This window comes from Neopsephotus bourkii, unplaced genomic scaffold, assembly GCF_033783945.1.
Source record: "Neopsephotus bourkii isolate Nb327-2 ecotype Australia unplaced genomic scaffold, CSIRO-AGI_Nbou_v1 NB_369, whole genome shotgun sequence".
NCBI lineage: Eukaryota > Metazoa > Chordata > Aves > Psittaciformes > Psittacidae > Neopsephotus > Neopsephotus bourkii.
Window position 1 is genome coordinate 288,832 of NW_026900875.1, and position 24,060 is coordinate 312,891.

The 24,060-nt window shown below is 40.4% G+C and overlaps 1 protein-coding gene across 6 annotated transcripts in view; it reads left to right on the plus strand.

Annotated features, from left to right (window-relative positions):
* ABCC5 (ATP binding cassette subfamily C member 5) overlaps positions 1-24,060 on the plus strand; it is a 69,672-nt gene that overhangs the window by 24,250 nt on the left and 21,362 nt on the right. For 2 of the 6 annotated variants that reach the window (XM_061348710.1, XM_061348711.1), the window contains 21 exons: positions 1,413-1,763; positions 3,304-3,375; positions 3,499-3,623; positions 4,738-4,810; positions 5,362-5,565; positions 6,188-6,331; positions 8,065-8,167; positions 8,861-9,045; positions 9,671-9,817; positions 10,162-10,291; positions 10,822-10,975; positions 11,119-11,247; positions 12,996-13,182; positions 14,489-14,578; positions 16,733-16,922; positions 17,645-17,804; positions 18,234-18,312; positions 18,916-19,029; positions 20,060-20,224; positions 20,927-21,010; positions 23,310-23,520. In XM_061348710.1, coding sequence (XP_061204694.1) covers positions 1,413-1,763; positions 3,304-3,375; positions 3,499-3,623; positions 4,738-4,810; positions 5,362-5,565; positions 6,188-6,331; positions 8,065-8,167; positions 8,861-9,045; positions 9,671-9,817; positions 10,162-10,291; positions 10,822-10,975; positions 11,119-11,247; positions 12,996-13,182; positions 14,489-14,578; positions 16,733-16,922; positions 17,645-17,804; positions 18,234-18,312; positions 18,916-19,029; positions 20,060-20,224; positions 20,927-21,010; positions 23,310-23,369 — 2,946 coding nt within the window. In that variant the 3' untranslated portion in view covers positions 23,370-23,520. Of the gene's footprint in view, positions 1-1,300; positions 1,764-3,303; positions 3,376-3,498; positions 3,624-4,737; positions 4,811-5,361; positions 5,566-6,187; positions 6,332-8,064; positions 8,176-8,860; positions 9,046-9,670; positions 9,818-10,161; positions 10,292-10,821; positions 10,976-11,118; positions 11,248-12,995; positions 13,183-14,488; positions 14,579-16,732; positions 16,923-17,644; positions 17,805-18,233; positions 18,313-18,915; positions 19,030-20,059; positions 20,225-20,926; positions 21,011-23,309; positions 23,521-24,060 lie in introns of those variants that run through there. The other 4 variants (XM_061348716.1, XM_061348714.1, XM_061348712.1 and 1 more) reach the window with 4 other exon arrangements.

Genomic DNA, 24,060 nt, shown 5'->3' on the forward strand with positions numbered 1-24,060 from the left:
CTCCAGGGAAATTTTGTGTTTTGTTAATGAAATTCCTTTTGGAAATGCCAAGTATTATGTAGGGAGCTTTGCATAAACTAGTAAAGTTTTATTTGTTGTCATGAAAAACTGAGGTTTTGTGTTTCCAGACCAGATTAAAGTGACTGAAACTCCACACTTTTATCAGATAGCAACTGCATTCTATTCAAACAGAATCTATGGCAGAAAATTCAAACCCATATATAAGCAGTCTTATCCTTCCGTCCCTGTGGAGTGAATATGTTGTGTGTACTTCAGTATGAATTCAAGAGGACAGCCTTTATTTTGGCTTCTCCCTTGAAGACATTGCAGAAATTTCCGATCAGGATTCACAAGCATTGACAGATAGGTGGATCCTCTGTAATGCATTCATGAAACATGTAGGGGAGTGAGGAGATTGGGAACTGCAGGCAGGTTTTGAAATACCATTGCTTTTGAACATTTTTGTTTCATCATCTGGGTTACGCCAAATCATGAATTTTTAAATCCTAATGCATTGAAGGGAGTTCGGGGGGAGGAGAAGAGAAGGGAAATTGTAATATATCCCAGTGTGACTGTAAAAAGTGTAATCTTTGCAGGGTGTGTAACAAAAGGTGGGGATACTCTTAACATCACAGTAAGAATGTAGTTGACTTCTTGGCTCTGTACATGAGTGTAAGCTTTTTTGCGCATGTATGATTTAGGCATAACAATTGCAAGAATAAGGCTGAGAATTGATAAGTCTTCACAAAAGGCTTCTTAGTTCAAAACATAAATTATGTAAGTGGAAAACACTCTTTTATCTTGTTATTAAACTGTGTAAAAAATATCTTCCTAATCTGTGTTGATTGTAAATACTGATGGATGCGGTGGAAAACCTGATACAATGAACTTAATGGCTTACTACTTACTGTCAAGCAGCCTATGATAGATAGGTCAGCTAAATTTGTGTGGGATGACTTTTTCCCAGCAGAAAAGTTGACGGGTAAAGGCTGAAGTTAAAAGTCATTCTATCTCCATCATTCTGTCTCCTTCTGTAATGAGTTGGTATGTAGGACAAGTCAGTCACTTTCCCCTAAAGTGACCTCTCCTTACCAACTGATGTATTCTGGCTTTAATCTGGAAGTTACAGAGCTGCAGTTGCAAACAGTGTTAAAATAATAAGCCCCTCTTGTACCACATCAAGAGTATAGCAGTTCTGTAAGTCTGTGTGTCGAAGTGTTTCCACCACATCCAGGAATGCCCCAGCCACTTAGCAGGCCTGGAGTTAGTTTACACTAATGAGCTACCTTTTGCTCTTCAGCTTCCTCCTACTGTATAGCCTGATGTGTTTTGCTGCGTGAGTGTGCCATAGGCTTGTCTCCCAGTCTTGATCAGGTGTCTCATCTTTACACCTCTCTCACAACTCCTATCAGAGTTTATTTCTAATGGAAGAGGTTCATATGATAAAGAAAAAACCAGCCAATCCTAACACCGCGATAGAGGTGAAAAATGCTACCTTGGCTTGGGAATTCTCCCACGCCAGCGTCCAGAGCTCACCAAAGTTGACCCCCAAAGTGAAAAAAGACAAGAAAGTCACCAAGGGCAAGAAAGAGAAAATGAAGCTACAGAATGAGGGACAGCAAGCTGTGCTGGCAGAGCAGAAGGGCCATCTTCTAGTGGACAGTGATGACCATCCTAGCCCTGAAGAGGAGAACAAAATTATCCACCTAACCAGCCTTCGGCTTCAGAGGACTCTGTACAACATTGACTTGGAGATAGAAAAGGTAAGAGAAGAAAGGAGGAAATCCAAGCTTTCAAAAAGCCTCATTTTTAGCAGTCCCTTGGAATAGAGAGCTGTGTATTTTTGCATGAAATGGAGCACATTACTTTTGTGCACTCCTGTAATATCCATGGCAACTGCAGTATCCAGGGTGCAGAGTCTGATCTTGCTGTAAACAGCTGTGCCATTTTAGCAAATTAGATCTTTACCAGCAGCCTATGAAACAACTGCAGGTTGTATAGCTTTCAGCTCTGATGGGTTTGTTCTTTGTAACTCTCTTTACAGTACATGAGCCATTTAGTTTAAAGAATCAGCAGGGCAACAGGGTTATCAGTGAGGTATTGGTAGGTGGTGTGTTCCTGCAGCCATTTGATAATTTGGCAGGGTTTCATCTATGTTCTGGGTGAACACTGTAGGTGATTAGGTGTTCTAATGGAGCCTAACAGTGCTTTTCATTGAAGCACATACAATTTCTTTTTTTTCTAGAGAATATTTGTACGCTAGAAGTACACAGATTTTTAAGGATTTAAAAGTGGTTGCAGTCCTTATTCTAAGATGGGTAAAAGCATGTAAAATGTCAAGGAAAAAGCCTTGAATATAATACATGACATCTACAAATATGAAAGTTTTGCAGTTTGGCAGTTGGATGTTGTCGTGATAGGTTCCATGCACTTATCAGGATATTTATGGTTAAATTGTGTCCTGTAGTCATATGAATAGAGAGATAGTTTAAACTATTTTAAGCTATTAAAAACCCTATATTTTAAATTTTGAGGAGGATGCTATAGTTTAAAAAATACCCATGAAAAAGGAGTATGCAGTTACTTGAAAATGTAAAGGCTGTTTTTCTGTCAGAAGCTTGTAAATGAGAGGAGGCAGAGAGAGAATACAGCAGTGTATTCTGTGGCTACATACCATTTTTATTTTTTATATACAGGTGGCTATATACCATTTTTGTCTGCTTTACATTTTTTACACAAAAGGAACAAAAATAGCTTTGATTAATTAATTGTTTAATGTGGGTATCAACCCATCCATTTTATTTCAGAGAAATGCTTCAAAGTGACTGGTCTCTAGCCTTTTCTTCGTATCTGTTCCTTGGTAAACTGTATCTCACAGGCAGAGAGCTTTACTGGACCCATATATCCTAAGTTCTGGTCTTCTTTTGGTCCTTTTCCTCTTTATGTTTTCCCTTACTACTCTCAAAAGCATCTTGGTGCATTCTGTTCAGGCAGGCCTTAGTGCTTTTGACTGAGTGCAGCATTTTCTGGGCCTCTATTAGGCTCAGTCAAAGGGAAGCTGGTCTTAAAATACATTAATTTTTACCTGTAGAGTTGATGTGGTTTTAGTCCATTGTGGGATAGTATTTACCCTTTATTGTTTGAGAGTTAAAATACTGTCTTGGTTTTTTTTGTCCGTTATGTCCCTTTTTAGCTGTCACTAATGTCCAGCTGTCCCCTCAGAGGTACAAAAGGTAGTCCAAATTCTGAAAGGGCTGGAGTATGTAAGGAATGAATACCATAAAGTGTTTTTTCTCTGTCTAGGGAAAACTTGTTGGAATTTGTGGCAGTGTGGGGAGTGGAAAAACTTCACTTATCTCAGCCATTTTAGGACAGGTGAGAATTCCTGTTTTGACTACTTCTGTTCTTCTCTCCTCTTATTTTGCTTATTTGTCTGTAGAAGAAAGTCTATTCTAAACACGGGATAGCGTAATTTCACAGTTTTATCTTTAATTTCAGATGACCCTGTTGGAGGGTAGCATTGCAGTAAGTGGAATGTTTGCATATGTGGCCCAGCAGGCCTGGATTCTCAATGCTACACTTCGAGACAACATTCTTTTTGGCAAGGAATACGATGAAGAAAGGTTTGTCAGAGCTGTTTGCTGATTTTCATGAAAGCTTAGTAATTCTTGGCTCGAATGTGAGAAAATTTAATGCAGATTATACTGCAGTTAAAGCCTATGTATCCTTTTAGAGTCTGGCTTTAAGACTCCTTTAATCATAGAATCATAGAATAGTTAGGGTTGGAAAGGACCTTAAGATCATCAAGTTCCAACCCCCCTGTCATGGGCAGGGACACCTCGCTCTAAACCATATCACCCAAGGCCTTGTCCAACCTGCCCTTGAACATTGCCAGGGATGGAGCATTTTAAGAACCTGTCTCTCTTGCATGTGGTCTCTATGGCTGTCAGCATGTCAGTCATTGCTCATTTGCAAAGAGGGCTGTACCTCATGCTGGAGTATTGTCTGACCTCTGTTTTTAGCAGCTGCTGTGGAACAGCACTGCAGCGTCATTTGCTGTTGCTGTCCTGGTCTTTCTTTAAACAGAACTTCTGCTTGCAATATATTATCATCTTCCATGGCTCTTCCACAGCCAGGCCTTTCCTGTGGCCTCTGCTAACTATCCCTGGAAAGAAATTGTATTCTTACCTTCACAATACTTCATAGAATCATTTAAGTTGGAAAAGATGTTTAACATCAAGTCCAGCCATTAACAAAGCACTGCCAAGCCTGCCAGTAAACTGTGTCCCTCAGTGCCACATCCACATGTCTTTTTAAATACTTTCAGAGATGGTAACTTAACCACTTTCTTGGGCAGCCTATACCAATGCTTGACAATCCTTTTGATGAAGAAATTTTTCCTAATGCCCAGTCTAAACCTTCCCTGGGGCAACTTTGGGTTAATTCCTCTTGCCCTATTGCTTGTATCTGGGAGAATAGACTGACACCCGTGTTGCCACAACCTCCTTTCAGGTAGTTGGAGAGTGAGAAGGTACCCCCTGAGCCTCCTTTTCTCCAAGCTGAACACCCTCAGCTCCTACTGGATAGTTAATTATCATCTGCAATTCCCCCCAGGAATCCAAGGCAGATCATTTGTTTTAGGCTGCTGGTATGTTTGCAATCAGTATAGAAAGTGAGATAGTGCTGTACTAGCTAGTGAAAACTGGTGTTCTTACTATTTATCTATTTGTTCTTTAGATACAATACGGTATTGAATGGTTGCTGTCTAAGGCCTGACCTAGCCATACTTCCAAATGGGGACCTAACAGAGGTATAAGTTTTGCTTATAGTCAAGTAATTAGTACATTGAGAAAGCAGTTTTGGTTCGGAAAACTAGACTGGAGTGAGGGTAACATTGATCTGGTATGCATGTAAGCTGAATGTACTTTTTTGAGCTGAACTTATCAGTGCAGGCCATTGGTTATTGAGAGTTGTGCCATGTTTTTGCCTTGGGTGTTGATGTTTGAGAGTTTTTGTGTTGTAGATTTACATGCCTTAACAGGACCTATTTGAAATTGATTTAAAATAGCTAAGGAAAAAAAACATGGATTTGTTAATATAAAAAAAAAGTTAAATAAGCAAAATACTGCCACATCTCAAGCAAACTAACTGAGTTTAAATGTATAACACATTTCACAAAGAAGTGGACACCTAAAGTGGAAGGTATATAGTATTAAACCAATATATAATATTGTAGAGGTGTGTGCATGAGTACATACATAAAAATCTTATGGACTGCTTTATCCCAGTCACCTCTTGAACTCTGAATATCTGTGTTGCATGGTGCTGTAGAAATCAAATAACAGGCGTGTGTCTGTACAGATTGGTGAACGAGGGGCTAACCTGAGTGGAGGACAGCGTCAGAGAATCAGTCTGGCTCGAGCCCTGTACAGCGACAGGGACATCTACATCCTTGATGACCCCCTTAGTGCCTTAGATGCTCATGTTGGAAATCACATTTTTAACAGTGCAATAAAGAAGCACCTGAAGTCAAAGACTGTCCTTTTCATCACTCATCAGCTTCAGGTATTTGATCTCACTTTTTTTTAACTTTCTTGAAATGTTTAGTCAGTTGTCTTCATACTAGAAATTCCTATGCCCGAACTGTTACAGCACAATCCTGTCTGCCTATGGGATGCATTGTTTACAAACTAAGTTTGCAAATATGCCTGGAGCACAGTCTAATTCTTTGATACCAGTGCTGCTTGGTGTCTGACTGGGACTGGTAGCATTTGGCTAAAGAAAAACCCACTTTTGCTAGCTTGTCTCAAAGCTTCATTACATCAGGAAACACTTAGATTTGGTATCAGTAAACTGGAATTGATGTAATCTGAGGGGTTTTTTTCCCCCCCATCTTCCGAGCATAGAAATATTGATACTTAGTTATATCAGTATTTGCAATGTTTAAGTATCCTGAATTGCGTCATCCATAACAGATTGGCTTTGATAGACCATAAAAGCTTTATTTGTGTAGGGTGAGAGTAATCTTGGTGCTCTAGTCGATGCAGGACCTTTGAATATTAGAAGTCTGTTACAGAAGAAGAGCTGTGTTGTACACAGATGACTGTAAATTACTGAAAAGTATTGTGTGGGAGTGTGATGGTCACATGTAGTGATAGAGGCTTGTTCTTACTGCTGTTTTCTCCAGTATCTTGTTGACTGTGATGAAGTGATCTTCATGAAAGAAGGCTGCATTACTGAGCGAGGAAGTCATGAAGAACTGATGAATTTAAATGGGGACTATGCAACTATTTTTAATAACCTACAGCTGGGAGAAACACCCCATATTGAGGTACTTGTTTATTTTGAGGTGCTCTGAATGTTGACTTGTCTGATGAGATGAACCAAATGACGTAGTTGGCAGATGGGAAAATGGCTTCACACATTCATATGTTGATCTGACCAATAGATTTCCTGTAGAACAATCTGTGCTTCATTAGCACTTTGTATTTGCAGTCATGGTTCATGTTTAGGGAATGCATAGTAGAAGGGCTCTGCTGATGAACTCATGAGTTGAACATGAAAGTAATGTATCATCTCTGCCTGTCTCTTTTATTGTACACCTCACTTCTTAATATATCTCCAGATTAGCACAGACCTAGAAAAACCTTTTTGTGAAAAAATTCTTACTGGTTTGTTACTTCTTTTTCACATGGGTGTGTCTGAGGCACAGCCAAAGTGACACACGATGTCAAAAGTTAGGTGTGATGGCATTTTGGAAATGTAATGAAAAATGCTTTGCTGGGAGTGAGGGGGAGTTGACTGTTGCTTGACATTGTGTTATGAAACAATGACTGCAAATGTGAACTTGTGCTCCGGTATTATAGTTGGTGGAAAAAATGTAAGTCTAGACAATAACAAGAGCCATTCAGTAGGACTTGCATTGAAATTCTCAGAAATCTATTTTTTCCATCTTTCTCCTGCTTATTTTCTGAAATTATTCTTTGGAGTAAGCAGTTTTGCTGCTTTATATTTGATGATGATTTACTTCTTTAAGTCCTGTGTGCATTTTCTCTTAGTAAGGAGAGATTAAGAAGCACATCAGTAGTTTATTTTTGAAGAGATGAGAGGCTCCTTATTTACAAGTTGCAGACATTTAAAAAAATAAAGTTTCTGGAAAGGTGGCATTGTGATAAATACACAGATATAGACGGTACTTGGTGATTTTTTTTTTCCTGGGAGATGCCAGTAAAAGAAGTAATAGAATATAATGCATTACTCTGCATATCCTGAGCCATGCAGTTGATAGTTCTGCCATTTTAAGATTAATATAATCATAGTTAACCTGAGCTTCTCCAGTCTGCATGCCTGGCTGACCTTTGCTGTCTCTCTGTAAAGACTAGCTCATGGAAAGAGCATTCATTTGCCTTCCCTTTGAGATAAGAAGAAATGGATGGTAAAGTTAGGTTCTCTGTGGTTTGACATATGTAAGATGTTTCTTCTCACATCAAGTGTGGGAAGATGACCCTGAGGATGGTATGTAGGTGTTTTCAATTAATGTAGACTGTTTCTGAACAGGTTGTAACTTCCATTTATGGGAAAATGGCTGGATTTAGAACAGTAAGTGCAGTTTGGTGTTTGGACGTTTGACTTCTGAAAGACCAAGTTGACCTGACTTCATCCTTAGAGATGTTTCATGAGAGCTTTCCTGAATGAGGCACTGGAGTGTTCGGGGCAAAAAAGCCTCTTAATAAAATTATGAGTTATTTTTAAAAGGGACAGGGAATTATATCTTTCTCCCATTCTTCTCTGTTGTATGCTCATAGTGTCACTGATTCTGGAAATTAACCTTGCATGTTACTAGTACAGACTGGTAGCAGTTCAGATTAAGAGACGAGGAGAATTTAATACACTAGAGTTGGCAATCATCTATAATAACAGCAAAGTTAATATCATCTGTAATATGAATGCTAAACTGTTGAAAGCTTTTGTCTTTAGGCAGCAGCATGTAAAGAGTTTGGGTTCAGATATGAAAATGTCAAAGCAAAGTACATCGGTGTGTTTAATGTCATTGTTTTTCTGCAGATTAATATAAAGAAGAACACAAACAGTTCACTGAAAAGACCGCAGGATAAAAGTACCAAAACAGGGTCTGTGAAGAAGGAGAAAGTTGTAAAGAAGGAAGAGGGTAACTATGTAATCAGATTTCTGGCTGTTATTATTTTATACACCAATATGCTTAAAATATTTGTTTTCAAAGTATATTATGAAAATACCTCTCTGGTTTTGAAAGCTTTCTCAAGTCATGGTCACTCAACATGGATGATAGGGTATGGGCAGCAGCCAAAGAGCATTCATTAAATATGTGTGCGTGCACAATGTCTGAGTCAGGCTGCTGCTGGTCAGAACATCAGCACAAATGAGTTGTAATATCCTGTCTCTTGGACCACCTCTCCCTTCTGTCTTAAGAGGGCAATGTGTATAGCCTGGAACTCGCAGAGTCTTAGCCAGGACATGGCATTTATGTATGAAGAATTAGAAGGTCTGACATTTATTCTGTGGTTCCCTGTGTTTAATGTTAATTTTGAACTTTAAGCAGTGCTTAAAAAGCAATAGAGGGTCTGATACTAGCCTAGTGTTTAACTCTGTGCTGAGGAAGCTTTTTCAAACATACCATGATGTGAATAATTCTGCAGGTGAAATGTGACTTTCTGAATAACAGTTTGAATTATTGAGCTCTATGTATTATGTCTGTGTTTCTGAAAGTACTCTGCAGTCTGAAAATGACTGTGGTTTTGCATATGTTCACAAATTTACAGAAGTTTCATGGAACAGCTTGCTTTTCCTCACTCCTTTTTCTTCCTCCTCTTTTCTTTTACAGGCCAGTTAGTCCAGTTGGAAGAGAAAGGCAAAGGCTCTGTCCCCTGGTCTGTTTATGGTGTCTACATTCAGGCAGCTGGAGGTCCTTTTGCTTTCCTTGTCATCATGGCGCTGTTTGTGCTGAATGTGGGCAGTACAGCTTTTAGCAATTGGTGGCTGAGTTTCTGGATCAAGCAAGGCAGTGGAGTAAGATAAATAGCTTTTCTACTCTCTTTGTGTGTTTGAGACCTTTCCCACTGTAGGGGCTTTGATTGCAAGTCTTGTTGCTTTTAAAGATTCAAATATAACTGCAAGATTTTTTTGGGGGAGGAGAAGAAGGGGAAACAAGCTACTAACCTCAAAAGAAATAATGAATTGCAGGTGGCCAACAAAAATAAGCAATGAGGTCCTTAAAAATAAATAATAATTAAAAAAAAGGTGTGTGACAGTAAAGAATTTACTGCATACTGGCAGAAAATAACAACTGTGTTGGATAAGACTATGCAGTGTACCCAAGGAGTGGTGGTATGAAAGTATGTTCAGAAGAACACAAGAAAGAAGCATGAAATGAGGGGTTAGGAATCGGATGAAGTAGGTATAGTGGTTTTTTCAAATATATTGCAGGAAAAAGGCCAAGGGCTACAAAGCTGCAAGTCAGCAATCTCTGCTAAGGGAATCTTTCTGAAGTGTTTGAAGATCACTGAAGTACTTCATTTAAAGAAATATCAAATACAGTGTGAGGGGACACAAGACTCTTAAGTTCTAGCACATGTAATGTGTACATGCTTAATCCTTGTCTTAGCTATTCACTGAAACCTTGAATTTTCTGCAGAACACTACTGTGACTTTGGGAAATGATACTGTTGTAAGCAACAGTATGAAAGATAACCCTCATATGCATTACTATGCTGGCATCTATGCGCTGTCTATGGCAGTTATGTTGATCCTGAAGGCTGTTCGTGGTGTTGCCTTTGTAAAGGTATGTGCCAATGCTCTTATTTTTCTTATCCTTGCCACATCCCTTCCCCCTCCTTCCACATATTGCTGTAACTGTGATTCTTTTGGTCACCTCCCAGGACTGACTTTTGAACCAGAGGAAGTCAGATCACAGACTGTGAGGTTTCCATAAGTCAGCTCTTGGGGCTGCACCATGCTTTCTGTTAAACTTCTGCCCAAATTAATAGCATCCTCCCACTAGTTGGAAGCACAGAATGTAAGGAAAAAAAAGAAAGAAAATGAGCAGAGTGTTTTGGTGCCCAGGGAGGTCCAGTGATGGAAAGGCAAACATCTTTCATAATGCTGCAATGTTTTTTGCATTGTCAGGGAACTCTCAGAGCATCCTCAAGGCTCCATGATGAGCTCTTCCGAAGGATTCTGCGTAGCCCCATGAAATTCTTTGACACTACACCCACTGGGCGTATTCTCAACAGGTTTTCCAAAGACATGGATGAAGGTATCTCCCACTGTATGCACTGTAAATCCCACATTTCAGACCTCAGTTAACTCCTTTATATTCTCTGGTCTCTTTATTGGGGGGATCATATCCTGTATGTATTGCCAAATGTGCACTTGGAATAGATGAAGCCAGAATTGGGATACACTTAGGTTATGGTTCTAGAAGGCAACTGATCACAAGTCTCTCTGTTAACTTACAAAGAAGAAAATGTGCAGCTGCTTTTGTACCTATAGGCTGCACATGGACTCTGAGCAGTTAATCTGATCAGGGTGAAGCTGATGTTCAGCGAAGTGGTGATTTTGTCAGAATTGTATCCATGGTATTTCTGCAAATGGGAATACTTGGAAAGACTACTAGTGCCTCAGAAGACAAAAGCACCCCTGATGAAAATGTACATTTTTAATTTGACTAAGCCATGAGAAATCACTATCCTTAATGATGATGATCAGCTGTACTGAATTGCTTTAAATAGGTTGTTTGAGCTTTCTGTACTCAAGATCTTCCTCTTTTCCCTCCATTTTTTCCAGTTGATGTTCGTTTGCCATTTCAAGCAGAAATGTTCATTCAGAATGTCATCCTTGTGTTCTTCTGTGTGGGGATGATTTCTGGGGTTTTCCCCTGGTTCCTGGTGGCCGTGGGGCCTCTCATTGTCCTGTTCACAGTCCTACATGTTGTGTCTAGGTAAGTGCAGCTTCTTTGACTAAAAGTAAAGATGCTTTAACCTATTAGTAAGAACATAGGTTTCTTCGAGCATATATGTGTTTATGTAGTGGTTGGCATAGGGTGGTTGTATTTGTCACTTAAACATGGTTGTGTTCTTCCAGAGTTTTTATTCGAGAGCTCAAGCGTCTGGACAACATCACACAGTCTCCATTCCTGTCTCATATTACATCTAGCATCCAGGGTCTATCAACAATCCATGCCTACCACAAAGGACAGGAATTTCTGCACAGGTCAGTCTAGATATTCATCTGAGAGTGGTGGAGTACAAAGCAGGGTGCAACAGGTTTACATTCAGAATGATTTACTAAGGGGTTCTGTAGCTGATGGCATGCAAATATCCCCTAGAAGGTGAAAGTTACTTTTCCGGGCTAAAAATAGAACAATTAGAAAAGGTAAGGGAAAACTCCCCAGTAGCTGACTATAGAACGGTGGTGGAGTCCTTTGCGAATGCCGTTCTCTGGAGTTCTCTGCAGCACAGCAGGCGGCAATGATGATGGTGAGGACAACTGTTTGGCCATACTTTTTTCTCCATTAGTGTATACTTACTATCAGGTCCTGCTCATACTTTCTACTGGTTGTTTCTCCTTTGGTATTAGCATTAGTTTAGAGCATGCTAACAGTTCATCAACATGCACAGAGTTTTTGTTATGTTAGTTTCTGTGCACACGTATACTTGGATAGTACTTATCAAGTATTTAAGTGGTTGTTAGCTGCCTTGTGCACTATGCTTGTTTTCTCCTAGCATAAACTAAAACCTGCAAAACAAATGTTAGTGAGGGAAAGTGAAACATTTCTCAAGTGAGTGGTAGCTGCTCATGAGAACCTGCCGTAACAATTATCAGGGTTTTGCAGGTGCACGGTCATGATACCAACAGTGTTGGAGTACAGGGATAATTGCCACAGAAGCTCTGGAAAAACTGTTACACCAGTGTAGATAAGAAGCTGTGGAGGTGCAAATAGTCCCTTAGCATTGCTGGTGCTAGAGCGCTAAGGCACTGCACACACTGTGCAACAGTGATTGGTGTAAAACTGAGTTGGATGATCAGAAAATCTAGTTATTGGCTTTGTGCATGTCTCAAGTGTCTCCCCTTAAATATACTTTCTCAGCTCTGCAGTGTCAGGATTGTAAATAAAGTGGTTATTGATGTGTTTTAATTAGTGTCACTAATCCTGTCAAAACTTGCTGTAACTTCTATACACCTGTGTATAGAATAACACGTTCTACGCATATTCTGAAGCTCTGCTGCTGTTGCCTTGTGGAGTAATTTGTAGCCATTGAGCATCCTCTGGAAGGTCTTGCATAGGTGAAGTTGTGAAAGTACGTGTAATATCCCTGAAGTTTCGTTCATCCCAGTGTAGTTCATTGTTGTACACAGCGCTGGGGAGAAACTGCTACCTGAGCATTCATATACCCTTCAAGGAATCGCAGACACATAACCCAAGACTTTAACTGCTATGACTGAAGTCTCTTCACAGAGGGTGGCTCCAGTGAGCCAATGTGTATCCCTTTTGACTTCCCTTGCATGTGTGTGTGTGCACCTGTGCCTTTCTAGTCCAGTGATGATTTTTTGGTCTGGGGTCTTCTAATACCTTACTGGATTCACAGCCCAAGGCTTCAGCAACTCTAGCTACTCATGCTAAGCAAGTAAAGCTAAGCCAATAGCATGCTAAACCACACAATATTATAACTCTCGCTTAAGCTATTTAAAACTTACTTATTTAAGCTAAATAACTAATATCTCTGAACACACAGAAACTTGGTAATTTGACTTTCAAATGTCTGAGCTAAATAGATATCTGATGTGATTTGTGAAAGTTTGTAAACCCTGCTTTCATGGCCTAGTTAGAGACTTTGTTAGAGATGGGCTAGTCTTCTCACCCTAAATTCTGGTGCTGGAAAAGGGGTTTAAGCAGCTCTGCTATTTGTAGAACATCAGGCTTGTGAAAGTCGACTTAACCTTTCCTGTATTTGTTTCAGATATCAGGAGCTCCTAGATGACAATCAGGCACCATTTTACCTGTTCAGCTGTGCAATGCGCTGGCTAGCTGTGCGGCTGGACATTATCAGCATTGCTCTCATCACAACCACTGGCCTTATGATTGTCTTAATGCATGGCCAGATTCCTCCTGCTTATGCTGGGCTGGCTATCTCATATGCTGTCCAGGTGAGTATGTCCACATATGTAGTTATTGCTAGTAAGTAAAGGTAACACACCGTTGAAAGCTTTCCTTAATGCACTAGAATGGAAGACAATACTGCTACCCATTTTGGTAACGGAAGGGAAAGTAATTCAGAGCTGGGACCTTCTGCTAGTAGCCAAATTACAAATTATGAGGAGCTGTATGTTTTAAGACTATTTTTTGGGAGCTGCCTTTCTTTAAATGAGGAAGGAGAAACCATTTGAGGCTCTTTATATGCTGCAAATTGCAATTTTTCTGGGTATTTCCAGAACTTGGATTGGTAGTACGAAAGACATGTGCCATACTGATGTCTGAATATATTTTTTGCTGTATGTTTTCACAGCAAACAGTATGCAGAATTGTAGCTGTGCGTGTTGATTAGACTTGAGGGCTCAGAATACTTGCAAATAAAGCTGTCGTTTGGCCTTTTCTGCCTCCTGGTGGTTGTAAAGTGAAACTACAAAGCAGATGACTAATACCCAAAACTGTTGCTTGTGGGAAACCTTTCAAAACTTTTGGCTTTACAAGTGATTAAGAAATTATGGTTATTCCAAAATTAATTATGAAGTAAAATTAAATTGCCTTGGGCACCTTAGCTGTGTGGTGCCCAATGCCAAGAGTACTTGTATCAGATATCATAAAATCATAGAATCATCTGGTTGGAAAAGACTTTTAAGACCATTGAGTCCAGTCATTAACCCAGCGCTGCCATGTCCACCACTAAACCATGTCCATCAGTGCCACATCCACATGCCTTTTAAATACCTTCAGGGATGATTACTCCATCATCTCCCTGGGCAGCCTGTTCCAGTGCTTGACAACTATTTTGGTGAAGAAATTTTCCTGATACCCAATCTAAACTTCCCTCGAGGGAATGCAGCTCGAGGCCATTTCCTCTTGTCCTATTGCTTGTTACTTGGGAGAAGACACCAACCCCCACCTCACTGCCCCCTCCTTTCAGGTAGTTGTAGAGATCAATAAGTTCCCCCCTGAGCCTTCTCCACGCTGAACAGCCTCAGTTCCCTCAGCCACTCCTTGTAAGAGTTGTACTCGGACTCTTCACCAGCTCTGTTGCCCTTCTTTGGACATGCTCCAGCACCTAAATGTTTGTCTTGTAGTGAGGGACCCCGAGCTGAATACAGGATTTGAGGTGCAGCCTCAGCAGTGCAGAGTATGGGGGGGATGATCACTTCCCTAGTCCTGCTGGCAGCACCATCCATTAGGTTAATCTCTTAATTCAATAATAAATCACAGCTCTTTAAATTTCTTTGTTTTCTTCCATCACTGCAGTTAACAGGGTTGTTCCAGTTTACAGTCAGACTTGCTTCAGAAACAGAAGCTCGCTTTACCTCAGTTGAGAGAATTGATCACTATATCAAGGTAGGACAATAATACATTTCAGTTGCCTATTGTAAAATGTCTTGTTGCTGGCGTGAGAGGAAAGAAAGTCAGCCATAGTCTGCCTCAGTGCAGAATGTTTGTTTCTGATCTTGTATACACATTAACACACGTGTTGAAATACTGCAGAGTGAATTTTTCTTGTGAAGCATGTATATAAGCGTTGGCAAGATGAATGGCACAAGAGCTAGTAGGTAACTAAGCTTAAAGGTGTTACTTGGCTGACACTGGCATCACTGAAGTTACATAAGGATATTGAAAGTTTGCCCTCAGTAAGGCATGGAGTATGTAGAAGGGGTAGCTAGGAATTCAGTACAATATTTTACAGTAAAATGATGGTCTTCTGGCATCCTTCATTCCAAATGTAATGGAACTCCTTCATTTAAGCACAGTAACTGTTACTTTATCTATATGTAACTCTGCTTCATCCTCATAAGTCTACTTCTTTTTCATAGCTATCTTGTATAACGTATTTCTATATGCTTAAAAAGTCAAGGAATTGCTCTCATTGCAGAACTGAGCATAGGTCAATGGGGAGAGTGTAGCCAGGAGAAAGCCTACTGGGTCTGGTCTCTGAGGTGAAAGGCTTTTTTACTTAACACATACTACATATTCCCTCTAAACTCTGGAGGGAGATATGTATCTATTTCATTAATCTGGACTATGTAGTAGTTGATATTCTTGGAACACTTTTAAATCTGTGGATTTAATACTGAAGAGAAAATAATTAAGGTGCCCAGTCCCCCAGCTGAAGGAGTAACTCCTCTTTCTAAGTAGAAAATGTCTATGTGGAAGACTTGGTGACCGCACAAGCTCACAATTGTGTGCCAAATACTGCCTGGTATCTTTTGCTGGGCTGAGATGGGTTTATCACTGTCAGTGGCAAGGCCTATAGTTGTAGGCTGTTGGTTTGGTTGATCCTATGATTCTATATTGCTATTAAGCAATGTTGTCTCTGATGTTTATTACTTGGATCTCTATAGACAGCCATTTTATTATGAAACTATAAAACAAGTTTGAATCTGAAGTGAAGGGGTGGATGAGCAGTGAAACAATGCACAGGTTCTGTTTTGCAAGTCCCAGGCTTGGCTTCTTTGAGTGCAGGCTCAGAGGCTGCTCTTCAGAGCATCAAGCTCAAAGAATTGTAGTACTGTTGTTGCAGATAGCTGTTTTCTCAAACTTTTGGAGTCCAATTAATGTTTTTAAGCAGGTTTTGCAGATGGTCCACAACTGACACAGTCCCTGTGGGATCTTTCCATAGTCAGTGTAGGAAATGAGTATCTCCAGAGGGCAGTTTGTTACCTGTTCTAAGTGTTTATATCAGAATGTGAAAAATCAGTAATGCTGGCTGCTTTGTAGTGACTATGAAAGAGGTGATGGGCCTGATTTATTTGGAGATTGTTACTTTGTATGTGTTTAAAGTTGTATGAGGTGAATCTGACAGTAGGATTTCTGCATTCTGTGAGACTGCTTGAAGCAAATATGGGAGGTGACCTTGGCTTCATCCTGAACATATATAACGTGCTATAAAGGAACATGTTTTGCTTTCTGCTTTTCTGTTGAATCTGTGAGCTGCTTAATAAGGGACCTATTAAGTGGCAGAGTAAAATTGCAAAAGTGAGCAAGCTGGAAGGGCCCCAGCTGACTCAGTGATTTAATAGAACAGGGGCAAAAGAAGAAAAGAAGAGCATTCGTACTATGTGTTATGTGAGTGTTCTTTCCTGTGCCAGGATCCACAGAGGTGACCCTAGCATGACATAGAAAATGAGACACAGAAATACAGTAGATCTTTTACCCGAAGCATTCAGGCTTTGAAGTGCCACAGAACTCAATAGGGTTTTTACCCATAAATAATAGGCCTAAAATACGTTTTGAATTCCATTGATTATAAGGACCAGTGTCATTATTAAGGCAAGGAAAGGGTAATAACAGTGTGGTCAGTAACACAGTAAACTTCTGAGCCACTGGGCCCACATCCAGCTACACAGCTCATCATAAAACTGCCACGAACTGATACAGGCCAAGTCTGCAGGGAAGAACTCCTGCTGAAAGCTGCAACTGATAATTTTCCTTTCTGGTGTGTTGTTTACTGGAAGCTGAACTTCTGGGTTTTGGGTTTTCTTTTTATTTTTAAAGACACTTTCCCTGGAAGCTCCTGCTCGAATTAAAAATAAGACTCCTCCTCTGGACTGGCCACAGGAAGGTGAAGTTGTTTTTGAAAATGCAGAGATGCGGTACCGAGAGAACCTTCCTCTAGTACTTAAAAAAGTGTCCTTTACCATCAAACCAAAGGAAAAGATTGGCATTGTGGGAAGGACAGGCTCAGGTAAGGAAACACCAAGTAGTTACATTACTGCTTTTGCAGAATGGGAATGTAATAGAGTGGGACAGGCCTGTTGGTTCTCTTCTTGTCTTCTCTGTGGTTGAGTAAATTGTTAATTGTACAGGAATTATCCATCAGTCTGTCGGTGGTTATTTTATGGACATACATAAACAGGATCCTATAAACAATAATGAAGGCAAGTTTCAATTTACTGTAGAGAGATATCCTATTATACCTGAGCCAGTGTGCTCATAAGGTTTAACACCCAAGCTGCTTATTGGCACAGAATGCTCATTGCAGCTTATTTGACTGTTGAAAGTTTTATTTACTGATGCTGCAGCCAGGTTTGACTCTAAGCTATCTCAGAAGTCTGTGCCATGAATAATCAAAAGCCCTGTCTGTGAGATGACTTAAATCAACTCCAAAATGTCATTTCTAGATAAGCAATTAATATTGCTGTATTGGGCTTATGTGGCATGGTTTTGGTACTGGGGGTGGGGCAGCAGAGCATGGGTGGTTTCTGGGACAAAAGATTAGGAGCTGCCCCAACAACTGCTTAGAAGTTTAAATGCTGAACCCCAGCATTTACCAGCATTGTTTGCCAGGACTTTATGGTATTTAAAACACTTTTTGTACACGTGGACAGCTTTTAAAATGCTTTCTCATCTCAACGCTGCTATAACTCTGTAGAAACACTAATGCTGTTTTTCCTGGCTCATTTTTAGGGAAGTCTTCTCTCGGAATGGCACTCTTTCGTCTTGTTGAACTATCTGGAGGCTGTATTAAAATTGATGGAGTGAAAATAAATGATATTGGCTTGGCAGATCTTCGCAGCAAACTGTCAATAATTCCTCAGGAACCTGTGCTATTCAGTGGCACTGTGAGGTTAGTGAGACCATAAAAAGTCAGAAGGGCAGGCAGCCTACAAGTTTATACTCGAACTCGGGTGCTTGGTGAGATGTTAGCTCTCAGGCATCCTACCTTCTGTTCTCTGTTTTTGAAACAAACAAAAAAAAAGCACAGCTAAACTATTTCAGCTGACCCAGTGCAGAACTGGATGTGATCATCCTCTATGCAAGCCTTGCTTTCCCTTTAGATTTAATTGAAACTTCTGTATCTTTGTCTTCCATCTCTACTCTTTTGTTCTTTGGGTACTCTAACCCTAGAGTGCAGGGAGCATCTCATTTCCTTGGCAAGGAAATTCTGTCAGTGGAAGGCTGGATGGGAATAATTTGTCTGGATAGATTAGCACACTGCTGTTTTGTCATTCATTGCTGAATAAATTTTGGTTATGTTTTCTATTTCCCCCTTCAGATCAAATTTGGATCCTTTCAATCAGTACAGTGAGGAGCAAATCTGGGATGCTTTGGAAAGGACTCACATGAAGGAATGTGTAAGTATTATGTGCCCTATGAGTTAACTGTGTTTTGTCTTCCAAACCAACAAGTTCTGTTAGTAGGTACTTCAGAGACCTTTAGGTAAAGCTTTTTCTTTGCAACTTTTCCCCCTTGTTTATGCTTTATTTGACACCACCACACCCTGACTTTCAGACTAGTTTTGGTTGGTTTTTTTAGTGTGCTTTATTTTGGATGTGTATTTTTTGTAGTATATACTATGGCAGAGTGGCGATTTATCACATGGACTCCTAGGATGTTGTAATATTTCAAGTGATATTTTTCTGTATGTGCCTTATGTGCACGTTCTGCATTTACGTTTGTGAATGTTAATGTTGCCATTGCACATTTATACAGAACTTAACCTCTGCTGCTTGTGAGGTGCCCTCAGCAAGTCTCACTGCCATGATTTTTCCAATCCAATTCTTTTCTTATAAGTCAGGTGGCATGTATGGCTATTGTACATAAGTGCAATAACTCCTGCAGGGACTAGATCGACTCTTCTCTTTTGGTGAGAAAGATTGTCAGGAGATCTTTATTCATGTTGATGTGATTTTGTGCAGTACTCTAAGATTTTTTTTTGCCTCTTCTTTCTGACGCAGGTTGCCCAGCTGCCTATGAAACTTGATTCAGAAGTGATGGAAAATGGAGAAAACTTCTCAGTTGGAGAGAGACAGTTACTGTGCATAGCTAGAGCTCTACTGCGTCGTTGCAAAGTGAGCATAGCAGTGAAAGAAATAGATGGAAATAGAAAACTGATAAGATTGAGAGAACCTTTTCTTTTGTGCCCAATTCCATCTGTCAGAGAAATCACACCAGCAATATTGCAACCTAGAGAGGCATAGGGTTAGAACAACTAGGAAGGCATCTGTAGCCAGCTGCTAACTCCTGTAATGTCAGACTGTAACTCCTGCCATCAGAAAGGTATTGCTCATTAGTGTTGTTAATAGGGTGTCAGACTGGCCTAATAATTTATTCAGTGTGTCTTGTTACTGGTGAACATCAGATTCTTTCCTTCTTTCACCTTTTTGTGAATGTCGGCTGTTTTCTCTTCTAGATCATGCTCCACTAAAATGTAGACTAAGTGGAGTTTGGGACCATGCTATGTTAGCAAAGTTAAAGGTTTTGCAGGAATGGAAGACAAACAGTTAGTGAGAAAGTGCTTTTGGATTGAGCTTGATGAGGATGTTAAATCCTTTTTTGTTAAATATGACACACCAAAAAATTTAGTGTGATGGGTAATAACTCTGCTTCTGTTTCAAAGCCAGACTACTCAGCAGAAGTTACTGCTCTCTCTGCAGTACCTGCACAAAACAAGTCTATTTTAGCTTTGACAGGACACCTCTCCAAATCGGTTTGTCTGAGAGGAAGGGTAAGTCTTCCCAGCATAAGAGGGCTAGTAAGCCTCCTTAGTATTGACTCACTCCAGAAGGAATGTCACCACAAGGACGCGTCAGTATTTGTATTTGAGATTTAGCTGCTGAATGTAAAACTGAAAGTGGTGGAAACTTGAGGGCCAGGTCAGAACTCAGACATCTTGTGGCTCTAGGATGTGACCATAAAATGCAAGTGTGATCCACAGAGCAACTTTATTGAAGGCAATTACAGAAAGAAAACCGAAAGGGTGCTTATAAAAACTTGTAGGAAACTTACAGAGTTGGTCATGATAATTCTGCCACTCTGTATTTTTTATGTTCAGGAAAGAAAAGCCTTATTATGGGTAACAGGATTATGTGCTGCTTTCAGATTTTGATACTGGATGAAGCAACAGCTGCTATGGACACTGAGACAGACTTACTGATTCAGGAGACTATCAGAGAGGCATTTGCAGACTGCACTATGTTAACAATTGCTCATCGCCTGCACACGGTACTGGGCTCTGATCGGATCATGGTGCTAACACAAGGACAGGTAAGCAGAAAGACTTGTGGCTGCAGTTCCTGTTGTAGTCTGGTGATGCCATATGTGTAGGCTGAACTGAAGGAGCACCTAGTATTTCAGTGTAGAGAGAAAATCCTTTGTGTTCATTCACATCCTTGGTAATAATACTCCAGTAGAATCAGCTGTTGCAAAATTTCTTTTACACTTCAAGAAAGTACCATAGAGCAACAGTCTCTTTTAAAAGTGTTTTTAATATTCCCTTTGTAGGTTAAGTCTGAGATGGGTAATAAGGTAAGCATCTCTGCTGAGGCTCAATTGCAGTTTCCCATCACTTTCATGAAGGCCTGTGCTATCAAACAGGCATATTGACGGATCCTTTACCCACTTTTCAGGCTTCTGTGTGGGAGCCAGAAACAGTTAAATTGAATGTAAGAGCATTTGACAAAGCTTTTAAAGGCAGAGAGGACAAAACCACATAGCACCTGCCTCTCTTTGCCAGAGCCACCAGGTATTGTTTCCTGCTGGATAGTTCTAGTGTTTGAGCAAGTTTGAAGCATCCCAGGTTATAGTATATATGCATAAATGTGTGCACTTCCACCCCTTGTTGTCTCATTTAAAGACGATTGCCATGTTTTTTGGCTTCTTCAGTACTGTTGTGAGTCCAAGGCAGGGTGGGAATCCATTTTCTGCTGGGTTTTACTGACATACTTTCCCTGCCTTGTTCGCTTTTAGGTAGTGGAGTTTGACACGCCGTCTGCCCTTCTGGCCAATGAGAACTCGCGCTTCTGTGCTATGTTTGCTGCTGCGGAGAACAAGGTTGCTGTCAAGGGCTAAAATTCAGGGCAAAGTCACTTTAATTTTGGAGAGCTACACTCTCTGCCTGTGGCAGGCTAGCTCTTCTTCCTCCTCCTCCTTCAAGCAGATTATTGCCTTTTCATCTTTTAATTTTTAGCACAATGTGTCAAGCCAGAGAGTTTTTAAAACCGTGTCAGAAGAATTCTTCATGTTTTTATTATTGTATTTATTCCATAATCATATTACTAATTTTTTGTTATTAAATGCACTCTACAAATGGCTCAGGGAGCCATAGTTACAAATGTATCAGAGGCCTATAATGAAGCTTTATACATGTAGCTATATCTATACATAATTCTGTATATAGCCTATATTTACAGTGGAAATGTAAGCTGTTTATTTTATATTAAAATAAGCACTGTATTAATAACAGTGCATATTCTTTTCTATCATTTTTGTACAGTTTACGGTACAAGAGATCTGGCTTTGTAATTGGACTGTATCAGACACCATTGTCTTTTACAGTTGGTCTTTTCCTAGTGCCAGATTTTCTGTGTGTCTGAGTGGAAGTGAAGCTTTGCAATAGTGTCCTTTATTGTCACATCTTTGTTGTCTAGCACAGGGGAGAAGAGCTCTGTGGTGTAACTATTGCATTGTAATTTATCAAAGCTATTTGGAGCATCACTAATGTTCACCATGGCAGCGGCTGCTGCTTCCCCTAATGCTTTCCCAAAGCAGGGTTTTTAGTGACCTCCTGAGTGGAGAAACACTTCTGGGTCACATTAAGGCCTCATATTTTCTCAGTGTCCTGATACGGTATTTCTTACTGTGTCAGTAGGGTTTATTTTAATGTAAGCAAGCCCAAGCTCTTCCTGCTTCGCTGATCTAACAAAACCTAAATCTAACTATTCATGGAATGATCTGTAACAAATTAATCATAAGGTTCAAGTCACACCCTGTATGCTAGCAGGAAAGCCTTTTCAGAGTTGCTTCAGCTGACTGACTCCTTTATCTTGAAGCTGCGAACACTCCTCAGAGGTTTAGGTTGGCTTTCGCTGGCATGGGTAGCACTAACTCTTTGTTCTGCTCACTTATACTAAGGTTAAACAGTATCAATATTTCCTGTTTCTTTATTGCACACTTGTTAAGGAAACAGTCCCCCACCCCATGTTTTCTGGAACTTGGAACAGGTTCCTGTTGATCAGGATGTAACACTGGTGTAGGACATTGTTTTCTTACTGTAAAGAGACCTACCTCAGGTTACTAGGTCCTGCATAGTATGTTGCCATGATCACTGTACACCATCCCTGTTTTGCGGGACCTGTGGCCCAGAGGGGCACGGTCGCTCCGATGATAGCCGTGACTTACTGAATGGTCAGCGTTGCATGTCTTTGTCAACTTGGACATTTTGTAGCCTTAGCATGTTTGCAAAATGTTTCACCAAGGCAGAAATCTGAAAAGTAAATAAAACTATTTTGGGTTTTGTAAATTTGATTGGCTTAAGTGGTTTGTTTTGGGCAATAAATCACTTTGCACCTTTTTTAGCCCTGGAGGACCGTTTTTGAAGGCGGTTTTTGTTTGTTTGTTTTCCTCCTGTCTATGCACCACAGCCTGATCTTTCTTCCTTCAGAGTGGAAGTGTTTCTTTAAAAACATAGTGGGTAATTTTTATGCCCTCCAGCATGGGGGTGGCTTACAATATATGTATGTTTGTGCCAAGTAGTACAGGGAATAATAATTTATTGTGCAAGTATTAAATCCAAGCAGCAAGGGGGGAGTTCAGGTGGAATACAGAAGATTGTTCTTAAGCTCAGATTTTTCCACTTCCTTTACCTGCAAGCATTACTGTTTATAATGCAGCATCACTGCAAAGTCATAGCAACAAGCCTTTCTACCTACCAATGCGACAAGCAAATAATGGCATTAACAGGGCTTAGGCTGTAGCTTGATATTTGTTTTTAATCAGAAGCTTGAGGACAAAAAGAAACTGGGAAGAGGCATGAGGCAGCAGAGGTGATATGGCAAAGATAATGAATGTCCTGCTTCTCCCTTAGAATTAGAGCTGGGTAGAATGTGAAGACGAAGGCTGAAAACAGGAGAGAAAGAGCATAAAATGCACCTGCCTAAGGCTGTGGTTAAAACAGATCAGTCAGTTGGCATGTTCAACTCTGTTAAGGACAGGATTGTTTTGGACCCTGCAGACCTGAGTTCTCGAGTCCTGCTGGGGTCAGAGCATGGCTTCATTTTGCAGCTAAAGCTGAGCTAATGACAGTCTGGGCAAAAGAGAAGCCATCCTGATCTTGTCCTCCTTCTTCTTCCAGGCTGGGAGTTCCTTCCACTTTCCTGAAGCCAGCACTGGCTCTTGCCTGGTCCAGCAGTGACCCAGTTCAAAAAGCTAACTTGCAGGAAGTTCACCCTCCAAAAGCAGGAATGCTGTACAAAGAAGGAGACAGGAAGGCACACCTGGAAGGGAGGTGAAGTGGGGCTGCTGTTTTCAGTAGGTGCTAACTGTAACACTGGTATAGGTATGAGGAGAAACTGTGCTCAGGATTCATAGCACCAAAAACTGCTGCTTCCCAGTTACACTGCTAAAAATGTCAATATTTTACTCCTGCTTTGGGGAGCTGAAATAGCTGAAGGTGTCAGACAATGGCCTATGAGAGAGCAGGTGAACAGTCACCTGCAGATAGCAGGGATTAACTCAACCGTTTTGTTAAACCTTAGCTCCAGCATTGTTACTTCAGAATTAAGAAGAGAGACTGCCAGAGGGAGATGTTCTTTCTGCTGTAATCACTTGTCTGCTTCATTTGGCACTTGTCTCACAGACCAATACACAAGTATTGATTCTTGCACGGGTAGTAGTATTTTTTTTATTGGCTTTTGTCCTGAACCACAGGAGCAAGCGGAAACCTGGCCCAGGGCCCTGTCACTGAAGTGAAAAGAAGAAACAACAGCATTTATAAATGAGACTGAAATATCTGTATCTTTGAAGCATTCTACAAGAGGTTGAGGATGATGGGTATTTTCAGGAGTTGGATCCTGCTTTAGGATTTATAGTGTGGTATCCCAGAG